This window comes from Nelumbo lutea, chromosome 3, assembly GCF_056320005.1.
Source record: "Nelumbo lutea isolate HS-2025 chromosome 3, American lotus-T2T, whole genome shotgun sequence".
NCBI lineage: Eukaryota > Viridiplantae > Streptophyta > Magnoliopsida > Proteales > Nelumbonaceae > Nelumbo > Nelumbo lutea.
Genome location: NC_142686.1, coordinates 2,868,332 through 2,881,212, shown reverse-complemented (window position 1 = coordinate 2,881,212; position 12,881 = coordinate 2,868,332). Strand labels below are relative to the sequence as shown.

Sequence of the window (12,881 nt, the reverse complement as noted above, 5' to 3'; positions counted from 1 at the left end):
AGATTGTAACACTATAAGTAGTAGAGCAGAAAAGGAATAGAGGAGGACTCTTTCAGCATTAAACTCTCTCTCTCTCAGCCACTTGGTGGTCTTCTATGCACGTGCCCAAACCATCTTAGTCTACTCTCTCTCATTTTATCACCTATTGGAGATATTTCTAGGTTCCTACATATAACTTCATTCCTGATCCTATCCTTTCTAGTTTTTCCACTCATCCATCTTAGCATTCGCATTTCTATCACATTAATTCCTAATCCTATCCTCCGCTGTACTATTTATTGTTTCTAATTATTATGCAAATAAAATTTTAAGGTGGCTGCCCCTCCACCCAAAGTAAATTTTGAAGTTAAAAAAAAAAGATGTGAATGGAAACCCTTGGGATTCACAATTTGAATTGTGAACCATATTATAAATAATAAGGTTTTGACAACATTAGTTCTACATGATCATAAAGTGGATACTGCTATGGTATCTAGATTTAGCTATTTCATTCCCACATCATATTGCTAGGAAATATCCAAATTATGACCCAGAATAAATACAAAAGTAGGGAAGTGAGACCGAATTGTACTTAGATAGTTAAGCACAATAGGATTGCACTAGGTGATTGAAACAAACACAATGTTTTACTAATGAACATCAAAATAACTAAAAACAAGTAAAACTTGAGCCCTTTTCCCATCATTAACTCAACACGTTATTTTTTCCTAACGAATTTCATTAACTCAACATTGAGCCTTTTAGCCAAGAGAAGGGAAAAAGCCAATGCAACAATAAAATGTAAAAGGAACCATAAAAAGATGAAGCAAAGTTGGCCTTTGGTATCCGCTTCCTAAGTTATTTCATATGTCACCTCAGAAGAAAATTGGAAATACTACAACCATGGTTTAAAATCGCCTCCACAACGAAAAACTAACTTTTACTGACTCCAAGTAACACTAGCCCCATTTGATCCAATTGCTCATTTCCCCAACTTGAAACTGATCAGATTCTACTCTGAAAACATGGATCAGTTAAGGGAATCATAATGGAAAGAAACATTGAAGTGTTTCAATAAACAAAATTAAAACCAATAGGAACACACGCACTTTCTATCCCCTCTGAAAGGAAAGAAATATTAGTAAAACAATCAAAGAGCAGCCCAGAAACAAGTAAATTCTAATACCAGAAACAACGAAATAGTAATAAAAAGTTAAAAACAGTTGGTGCTAATACCAGAAACAAGTAAATTAAAGATGCTGTGATATAGAAACACCTAGCTTTGAAGGATTTTTATTTATTCAAATGATAAGATTCATGCCTTTGATTTGTGGTTTATATGCAAGGGGTAGTGGAGATCATTGAGAATAAGCAGTAGTTGTTGATGCTCAGAGAGAAAGACCTGCTAAACCCAGAGGAGCCTCTTCTTGGCATTGGCTTTTCTGCTGGTGGTAAACTTTATTATCTTCCACACAAGATCTCCAGAGTCATGTTTCATCACCACCTCCATCACCTTTGCCCCCCAGAACGCTCCCACTCCCACCATTTCTCTCTGTTTCAAATCTTTATTATACCAAATTACCAACCCAAATTTTATTTGCCTGTTTATTTTGCTCTTCCCACTCCATTTCTACTCTATTCTAGAGTCTAGGATGGCATATCTGCTTATCTGAATTTGAATGCGAATCCGATCATTAAGGATGATTTGAATCCTGAGTCCCTTATAAGCGGATTGTTCCCCTATAAATATTCATAACATAACATAAAATGCAGGCATCAGTATGACAGACCCATTCATTAACTCATGACTGACAGGTTTTCATGGGAAAATATAATTTACATTACAAAAGTTGAACCAGTAGAATATCGCATGATAGATCATGACAGTCAATCATGCTACAGTCCAATATAGGCAGTGCAACTATATCAATACATCATTAACCTGAGAGAGAGAGAGAGAGAGAGAGTCACGTTCCAAACCACTAAAGCAAAACCAGAATCCCATAACCATGCTATAGAAGACATAAGCATCACGAAAGTCAGTCAGATGTGAAAACAGAAGAAAGGAATTCCTCATCCTCCATGGAGACTTGCAGATTTCTGCTCTTCATCAGAAAATTGGTTGCGTCCTCTTCAAACTCTAACAAGCAACCCAACTTGATAAGCTCACAAAGACCCGCAATTCGATCTTCTTTATCCCATAACAACCCCTCAGATATCACCTCAGAAAAATTTGTTGCAAATTCATTTTTGGTTTTGTGCCCAGATGATTTGTCCATTTTCTGGGTGAACAGCTTCAAGTTTTCTCTCTCCCAACGGATCATGCGGCTTGCCCTGACAGTGACATTATTTCCAGAAGACAATGGCAAGGTATAACTTACCGAAATTGGCTCTCCTGTCTCAAAGACAGTAACATCAAGGAGATATTTGAGGATCTGATGCCTCCTCTCTACATTCAATTCAAGTGAAGGATCACCTAGAAACCCAAGAATGAGTCTACATAGCTCTTTCCCAATAAGTTTTTCATTAAGTCTTACCTGCTTGGGTTCAACACATTCTAGTTTGGAAGATGGGTCCTTCTTTACGGCTTCAGAGATAGTTTGGACCCCAATACTGCTGTATATTTCAAATAGCTTACCTCGGCACATAAAGTGTAAGCCCCGTTGAGGATACCAGATAAATAAAGGATGCATAGAAGCCTTCTCAAAGAGATCCTTGAGTTGCAGATCATCAGGAATGAACACATCTTGCTTTCCAACTAACAGAATTTCACCTGAGCCTGTGTCCACTGGCAGTTTTGACATGCTGTTGCTAAGTTTCTCGAAATTTGAATTTGAAGAGCAGTTATGTAAAACATAGAGCCAGAAAGCACAACATTCATAGTATTTCAATGGGCAACCTGAATTTTCCCAATCCTTCCATAGATTGCAATAATCATCAATCGAAGGCCTCCACCTAACCTTCGATACCTTGGAGAAAAAGCTTAATAATTTTGTGTCATAGTGTTTCTCCAAGACATTCAATTTCAAGCCAAAGAGACTATCCCCATCATGAAGGACACATTCTTCAGGTCTTACCCACTCTCCCCTGGCAGTTCCATTTGGGATCCAAATCCTTGTAGAAGCTTTATTTTCCGGCTCCCAATTAAATTTACTCAAGTATTTGTAGATTCGAGATATAGCACTAAACTGAGAATGGGATTCGAGGTAACTGGCAAGCAGCTCACATCCATCTGCAACATTTACAGTAACTCCTATCGCGTGGAGCTCTTTCTTATAGGAACTGATGCTAGAGCCATAAAACCCATCATCAATGAATGGTCCATCTTCCTGCTGTAAGAACATACTCCACTTTGAATCGAACAAGAGGCAGTTATTTGGAGGTTTATAACCCATATAGGTCTTCAACCATCTTCCACTGATTCTTTTCAGAAATGACTTGGGCAAGGAATCATGCCCCATTTCTTGCTGTATATTTTGAATGCATTTTAACAAAGAAATCACATTGGTAGGAGTCATATGACTAGGATTCCGGGGTATTGTAATACCATCAATAACAAACTTTGCCCCCTCCTTGAATTCAGTTACAACTCCCAACACCTTCAGCTCATCCTTGAACTCTTTGATGCCCTTGCCATAGCCGTTGTCACTATCATCTATAAAAGGAAGCAATGCAACAGGCAAGATACAATCCCAATCAGAGCAAAACAAAATAGACTCCGCAGGTGACCTATTGCCCAGACGTGTCTTGATCCATTTTTCCTCCCTGATGCACTTGTTAAGCTCAGAAGGAAATTTATAATCTCCTTTCTTTAGATGTTTGTAGCATGCCAAAAATGAGAGTACGTTTTCTTTCCTTAGAGAGGAAGAAGATATTTTCCACTTAAAATAACGAGCAAATGCCTTAGCTACTTGCTCAAAATCTACCACAACCCCCACTGCCTTCAACTCATTCTCATAGGAGTAAATACGAGCTCCATAGAAATTGTGATCAATCAGTGGATAATCACTGAAAACCTGCAAAAGGCAACCCCATTCAGATTTAAACAGGAAGCATTCACATGGTGACCTGTAGCCCATATTGGTCCTCAACCACTTCTTATCTTTAAGTAGTCCAACAAGATTTTGAGAAGATATAGAATGCCGAATGCACTCCAGTATCAAGAAGAAGGCATCAACCGTAAGAGAATTCCAGGATGAAGGGAACCTGAAATTGCCTATCACAAGCTGGTAATTTTGGCTGAAACTCCTTTCTGAAGTTAAGGGTTTCCTCCCCATAATAGTCCTGATTAATGAACGGTAGGTCACTGATTTGTGTGGCAGCTTTCCATTCTGAATCATACAAAATCGATCCGACGGGAGACCTGTAACCTTGACAAGTCCTTAGCCATTGACCCTCTTTGATACTCCTGATGAAATTTTCTGGAGGCATATAATTCTCTCTCAAAATTTTTATGAAGTTGAGTATTGAAAGCACATTGGCTCTGGTTAACTTGGATGAAGCTGCGAGAGACATAAGATGATCCCCAATGAATTGGCATGCTTCCCCATATTCAAACATCACCCCAACTGTTTTTAGTTCTTCTTTGTAGTCATTTATCTCATTACCATAGAATCCTTGATCTACCAAGGGAATATCAACCAGCACAGAGCCACACTGCAGGATATTTGCCCATGATGTAGTTGGGAAGAATGACTGTGATGGAGGCCTGTAACCAGAACTGCGACCCAAAGAAATCTTCAGCCAACTTCCTTCCTTTATACATTTCAAGAACCTTCCTTGTAATTGTATTCCTCTAGTTTTCAGACTTCGGATCCAGTTCAGCAACAAAAATGTGTTTTCTTTAGTCAAAGGGGAAGATACTGTAGGAAATACAGCATTAGGAGGATGAAGATCTGGTATATCAGAAGCTCCAACATAAGTCATCAGGAACTTCATAAGCTGATTCTCAGATGTACGAACACCTGCAAAACGACTTGCATATAGGTAGTCTTCTCCTAATTCAACATGGTTTTCTCTTCTCCATGGATTTGAGCCAATAAGTCGCACCCACTTACTTCCATTTGCAGGGACAAGAACTGCACTTTTGAGTGTGGTCACACACCCATAGTTATCTACAAGGGGCATCTTATCCAACTTGCACAGTTGATGAACTTCTCTCTCAGACAGATAATATTCCGAGAGAGAGTGATACAAGAAATGAGCAAGAGCAATAACAAGCCTTCTGTCACTGTTGATAGAATTTATAAGATGAACAACAAGGTTATATATACCTATGGTACTAATTGACACATTATCTGAAAGCCATTCAATTATTGTCTCCTTCTTTTGATGTAGACATAGAGCCTCCTGAGTGCTTTTCGGCACAAAGAACCAATCTCCTATACATTTGAACTCCTGGTTCCAATCAATTAACCATGAGACACAATTAGGATATTTTGATAAAAATACTCTACCACCATTCCGCCGTGTTGCTTCATTTATGCTCCACAAAGACACATACCCATTGTGACCAACATATTTCAGAAGGGGTATGTTTTTGATATTTGTGTTCCGGAAACAGGAAATCCAATTATCAGCAATAAAGAAGAGAAGCTCCACGTAGGTATCTTCAGAAACTCCGAGTACCAGATTAGAACTCGGGATGCACCTCGAGTACCATTCCACATCCATGTATTCCACTCCCAAGAAATTCAAGATATTATCATATTGCTTCTTATCAAATGCAGCATTCAGAACATACTTCCCATGGGATGACAAATTATGCAAATTCACCCCCTGCTTCCTTGCCTTGATCAGGATATTCCAGAAAGAAGGCATAACCCTACCTACTTCATTGGGCTTACAAAAGAATTTTTGCTCCATATCCGATTCACATGGAATGATGTTTTCCTCAACCAGTTTCTCTTTGATCAACTCCCTCACAGCATTTAGCTTAGGATACATGGAGCTGTTCAATGGTAGAAACTCAAAAATACTGGGCAGAGATGATACTGGAGCAGATTGTGTTGTTTTCACAAGTGAGATTAAGGCATTAACAAAAGCAGAGGGGACACAATCCAGAATCCCCTGGTTCCATGGGCTGTCTAAGCGGATTGTTTCCCTGGATGATGCTAGAATAAAATCAGCCTGAATAATGAAGGGAAAATTTGTGACCATTTCAGTAGGAAGAAATGCATAGACCCCAGGGGAGACCATTCCCCTATTAAGGCGTTGTCCATGTGGAAATGCCAGTGTAATCACCCAACAATCAACTTCACTCCTTTCCATCCTATTTTCCAGCACAACGGGGAATTTCTGCCTCCACATGTGATAGCTTAATTCTTTTTCACGTTCATCACCATTTTCCTCAGCGGAGAGATGAAGTGTATAGGACTCCGCACCAATATTCTTCCTTGTAATGAAATCAGTCTCACTTGAAATAGAGATTGAACTAACCGTATCAAGGCTAGGGTCAGCATTATCTTCTCTGATAGAAAGATGTTTGATCTTGGAAAGAAATAGTAGAATTTCAGGGTGTATGCCTGAGAGCTGCTGTTTCACAGGTCCTACCTTATCAGGCTTCAGAGGCAGGACCATGATAGTCATCGGAAGGGATTTGGAAGGACTAAATACTTGTTGTATATCAGCAATAGTGGGATTTGCCTCAACCCACTCGGGAACAATATATCCAATGTCACAAACTGGACAAGGTTCTTCACTGAACCTTATTTGATACCTATTACTGAAAATGTAAGGTTGTGCCGTGATAAGAAAGACACTCTTGAGCCCAATACCTGCAGAATATCCAAGTTTAGGTTGTCTAGAAAAGCACGTAAAAGAATACCTATATCAATCCAAGGCATCCACGAGATAAAGTCTGCTATATGTTCACTGACATTGTGAAATATATCAAGAAAGAAATGCAAAATTATTAACCATTTCAAGAAATTAACACAAATCTTGTACAATACATTTTTAAATGATTCACTAACGAGAATATCATTTCAAGAAATGCAAAAATATTAACCATTTCAAGTTTAGGTAACTAGGTTATCAAAGGCGACACTTAGACTGTGTTTGGTTGCAATCATGTTTTTAAAAACAAACGGGTGATCGAACCGTTCTGACAAAAAACTAAAAAAATTAAAAAATTAGAAAATGGTCAAAATCGTTCGAACAGTTAATCGGCCGGTTCAGCAGTTTGCCGATCAAAACTAACGGTTTTGGGAAAAAAAAAGCAATTTTAGAGGAAAACGGAACCAGTCAAGTGAACCCATTCCTGGTTTTTCCGGTCCGACCATTTGGTCAGTCCAGTTTTGAAAACCATGGTTGCAATGCCATTTTATTAACACCAGTATAAATGGATGGAAGTGCAAATGAAAAAAATGCAAATTCTAGTCTAATTTTGTTTTGGGTTTTACTTATTCTACTCCATGCCATAATTTATTTCATTTGTAATGCAATCAAACAAAATAAGCTAAATTTTAAAATAAAAATTGATTAAATTTATACACAAATCATTTGCACTGTCATAATTTTACATCAATACAAATTTATTTGCATTGCAACCAAATACAGCCTTAATAGACCATTTAACCAAAAGTAAAGAAAACGCATCTTATATCAGAAACAGAATCTTGTATCAGAAGCACCGAATCATCTATTGGGAGGGAGGGGGAGAGAGAGAGAACGCAAGCACCATCTTTATTCTGATAAGAGGGAAATTTAGAGGTCGGATTTTAATTAGGTTGTTGGGTTCAGTATTAAGTTTGAATTTTATTTAGGATAAATTTCTTAAATTATTCTTACTGTTTAACTAATTGACAAACGTATCCTTAAGATTTCTTACCATTGACTAGTTCTACCCCTGTCGCTAGCGTAAAACATTTTAAAACCCAATATTACCCTCATCCCTTTCCTCCTGACTGGACCCCTACCTCATCTGACCTTTCTCTTCCCTCCGTCATTCTCTTTCTTCCTGTTCTCCTTCAAATTTGCCATCGTTATTTTAGCTTTTACAAACCTGTTTTTCATGGTCTCTCTCGTCACGAGAATGCTGAAGACGACATCACTCTCACTTGCAGGTCCCAGATCTTCTACTGGAACAGGAAACATAGTCGCAAGTCTCAGATCTACAGACGGGTGTGATCTTTTCCTTTTTTTTAAGTCGTCTGACCGTCGGGAGAGGAGAGGAGGAGAGGAGAAATCTTCTCAACGAAAAAAATAGGGAATTACAGATCTAGAGGGGGACGAAGGAAGAAGAAAATAGGGAGAACGAAGAGGGGAAGGGGTGTCGTTGCCCTCTTCCAATGCGAGTCAAGAAGCAACGGTTGGGAGTTGTAGATTTGGGAGGGGGCGGAGGAAGAAGAAGAAAGTAGGGAGAACGAAAAGGGGAAGGGGGGAGAGAGAGAGAGGCGCTGCTGGAGAGGTCTGCCACTGCTACAAGTTGCAGCAGCGGCTATGATGAAATAGGGGCGATAGGGAGAGAGAGAACAAATGGAGAGAGAGAGAGAGAGAGAGAATAAACGGGATGGGGAGAGAGAATTGCAGAGAAGTTTGGACTTTGAATGTGAACGAACTTTGAACGAAGTCTCAGAAGGAAGTCTCATAAAAAGAGATTAGATACAGAGGTCCGATTCCAAGAGGAATCTTTGAGTTGTAGAGTCTAAACAAGCTGTTGCTACTGTCGAAAATCTCTCAGGTCAAATTCCACCCAAGATTGGGAAATGCACGTCGTTAATCCAATTCAGAGCCAATGGCAACAAGATTATTGGTCCTATTCCGCCAGAAATCGGGAAGCTGCGCAATTTGAGTTTCTTAGATCTCGGTTCAAATCATTTGACGGGATCATACCGTCGGAGATATCCGGTTGCCAGAACGTAACATTCCTCGACTTACATTCCAACTCTTTCACAAGCAACTTGCCTACAGATTTCAACCGGGTCGTTTCACTTCAATATGTTGACGTCTCCGACAACTTGATAGGAGAGTTGAATCCAAATCTTTGATTGCTGACGTCGCTTAGCAAATTCATCCTTGGAAAGAACCGGTTTCCAGGTTCAATCCCATCACAGCTCGGCTCATGTACGAAACTTCAAGAGATCTCAGCAACGGCCAGAAATTCCAGAGGAGGTTTCGGTAATTCGCTCTAGAAAAATTTAGTTTTGGGCTGCCAGAGGATCTGACTCTGTAAAACCGGATTATTTTAAAAAGCTTGAACGCAATTTCTTAGCAGCAATTAGTGCATCCGCCATTAACAACCCAAAAATGGGATACACGAATTCCATGGGAAGTTGGTTTATTTATTTGGCTTTCGAGTTTCCACGAAGACCCAAAGGGGAACCCGGAACAGCGGAACCGTTTGCTCTCTCTCCTTCCAGGTTATTTTATCAAATCTGGTGAAACTCCTCCCAAAATTCTTTTTGAGATATTAGGAATTGGTGCCAACAACCATTCCCAATGCTATACACAAAGGAAATTAAGGAGTTAGCGCCCCTTTATTAGTTCCACTTCCACCAAAGCTCTAATTAATTCCTCTTAGGGCTATTGGGCACAATGTTTCTTGTGCTTTGTTAGTACATCTAGGCTCAATTGGTATTGGGCTTGGTCAAAATATTTAGACAGACTCAGAGAACCAGGAGAGAGGGAGGGAGAAAGAGAGAGAAGAGGCAGATTTAGGAAGAGATAGAGGAAGAGGAGATAAACCAGGGGAAGAAGGAGAAAATATTAAAAATAAAAGGTAAATTATTTAAACCTCCTTAGCTCCCCTGTGACGATGATCTAAGCTCCTATGAACTTTGACCTCTCCAAAAGCCTCCCTCAACATTTTGCATAAATGGTAAAGACTCACTCCTTCGGTTGCCATAAGGCACGGACAATGATGATGATGAATAAAGACTCACTCCTTCCACTAATCTAAGGGTCCATCTGGTTTTCAGTTAGGATTGAAATTAGAATTGGAATCGTCTATTTCCAATTCATTTTTGGTTCAAACGATAATCGAAGTCGGGTTTCTATCATTGTCGCATGATTCATCTGGAAGCCATAATCAAAATCAACCGGAATTTTTCCGTTTTGCATCAGTTTATTAATATTTTAATATTATTGTTTTTATTTTATTGTTACTTTGTTATTTTTGTTAATTTATTATGCTTTCATAAGAATAAATTAATATTTTATTAGAGTAGTAAGTTTTATTTATCAATAATAGCCCACTTTATGAATCATATCATTTGAAACTAGCATTGGAGTAGGTATACCTGTCTTTGAAAGAAAGTTTTTGTTTAAGAGTGAGAGTAACCAATTGGATTTGAAATAAAGTCCCCACAATTGGATTAACTCGTAGTCCTCAACCCATAACCCCCAACCTTAGTGGGCAATAGGATTTGATCCCTCGTCTCCACTACAAATAGGCAAAACCCTAGTCCCTAAACCCATAACCCTCAACCTTAGTGGCAATAGGATTTGATCCCTGTCTCCACTACAAATAGGCAAAGAGCATAACCCCTGATCGTCTCCGCAACAAATATTTAATGGATCTTAAGGACTTATTTAATTTAACAAATCTTTATATTTTCTTCATTATTATATTTTTTACATTAAATCACTTTATATATTAAATAAATGTTAATAATAGGGTCGTTTTGGCTTGTATAATTCATTTCCGTCATGGGCGGGGTCCATAAACACCACACTAGCGATGCAAAACGGATCGGATTGGATCAGATTCAAATCATGATATGTTCAAATCCAATCCGACGTTGTTCATGTCAGATCTAATAGGATTCGATTTAAATTCAAATCTCATCAGTAAATCGGATATTTGGATTTGATTTGATCTGACTTGTTTTTCTTTAAAAATTAATAAATTATTCTAATTTATATAGAGTAAAAACAAAAGATACAAATATTTTATAAATAAATACATAATATGATAAATTTATAAATTATAATATAAAAATATATTTATAAATAAATAAATAACACATATATTATATATATGTATAATATATCTGGTCAAATCTTCTCAGATTGAATAGGGGTGATCTGAATCTGATCAAATTTCTAATTAGATCTTATTATCCGAAGATTAGAACTGGAATGATCCAAATCCAACCAAATAGAATCGGATCAGATCTCATGAACCGATCATATAGCGTAGGATGTGTTAAATGGACCCATTGTGCAGGTCCAATAAAAATCTTCAAGTATTCTACCTTGCCCGTTATAGTCTAAATGAAACATGAAATAAGTAACAATATTTACTCATGAACACACCCAACGTTTAGTTGCAAGTTGCAACCGCCTAAATGAAAACATCTATGACACCCAACGAAAATTCTTGGTTCAATTATGCTGAAATCACCATTTTGCTAGTATGGATGATCAAGGCCATCTTCTAATGGTGCATAAGAACTACAAAATACAAATACTAACCATATAACAAAGATTCTAAAAAAACTAATATATGAGCCGCAAAAAGAATGAATCAAACATAGAAAGAACATGGCAATTACAACTAAAAAGCTTGAATCAACTACAAACAAAGCATACCTAGTAGAAAACAAATTGTAGAAATAAAAACTAAACCAAACACGCTTAACCAAAAATAGAGTTAGAGCCACTATACTCTCTACACATCAGCTATGCATGGCACCCGGTTCAAATATATATTATGGTTGGGAAGATCTATGATGCAGGAAAGACATGATATTATGTCCAATCAAAATCCATCCACGAATTTTGATAAATAACACTTAATTGACTATCACGTTTATGATAACAATTGATTGGTCAAAATTTTTTTAGATATCATAATCAGACCCATTATGGTTGGGAAGATCTATGATGCGGGAAAGACATGGTATCAAAAGAGTTTTGGCCAATCAAAACCCAACCATGAACTTTCATAGTATTATTGCATTCTTTAGGCATGCTAAAAAATTATATTGGCATATATCCTTAAATAAAAAAAAATCAACTTTAATTTAATTCCTAACTTAATAAATAATTAACACAAAATAGCAAATACCTTTAAGGTGTTACAATGGTACTGACCATTAAGGTGGCATTTGATAAATCTAAAGTTTAATGTCTCAAAAGTTAAAAAACTATTATTCGAGTATGAAATCTAAAAATAAGTAAAAATGATGTTTTTGCTTTTTATAGGTTCTGAAAAGATAATATCATTTGATTTGGAGCATTTCTCCAAATTTTATGATTGTTTGATAATTTTATAAATAGATTGTTTGATAATTTTATAAATAATAAAAATAATATTCTATTAATGAACAAATTTTATGATTTTTGAAATAAATAATTATTTATGATTTAACTAATAATAAATATTTAGTAATGATATTTATTATTATATAATACTTTTTAATATTATGAAATAATTTTTAATAGTATTGCTTAAATAAATAAATAATAATAATGATAATAATAGTAATCAAGGTTCAAATTTTTGATAAGTATTGTATCGGGGGCTTTCGGATACACTCCGAGTTTAATCCGGTTCAAGGGGTAGACAGGCCTTAAACCAACCCATCTGAATCAGGTTTAAAAAAAACTAAAAAATAAATATTGCATCGTGCTGTATCCATATTTTGAACCATAATAATAATAATAATAATTACCAATAAATACCAATGTCATTTTATCATGCATGAAATGCGTGATTCTAGAACAAAGGCCAGTGACATTCGAAAATCAAAGTTTTCATAGCTACAAGTGTTATCAAACTCCACATGGGAGCAACAAACGAAGGTAACTTGGAATGGTATACCTTTCTCTCCGATGTAACCGCGTTGACGATTGCCTTTCTTTGTTGAGCGCCCAACGCTGCAAATGGATTCAATATTCTTTGGAGCGAAACCCTTCTCGTTGTTGAATACCAGAAGAGTTGCAGGGGCTTCCAT

General features: G+C 37.1%; 1 protein-coding gene across 1 annotated transcript; it reads right to left on the bottom strand.

Annotated features, from left to right (window-relative positions):
* Window positions 1-1,799: 1,799 nt before the first annotated feature.
* LOC148862383 (uncharacterized) lies at window positions 1,800-12,881 on the bottom strand. The gene is given in 4 exon segments (XM_088981436.1): window positions 1,800-4,224; window positions 4,226-6,805; window positions 7,985-8,060; window positions 12,749-12,881. Coding segments are annotated over 4 exon segments (4,995 nt in total). The 3' UTR covers window positions 1,800-2,018.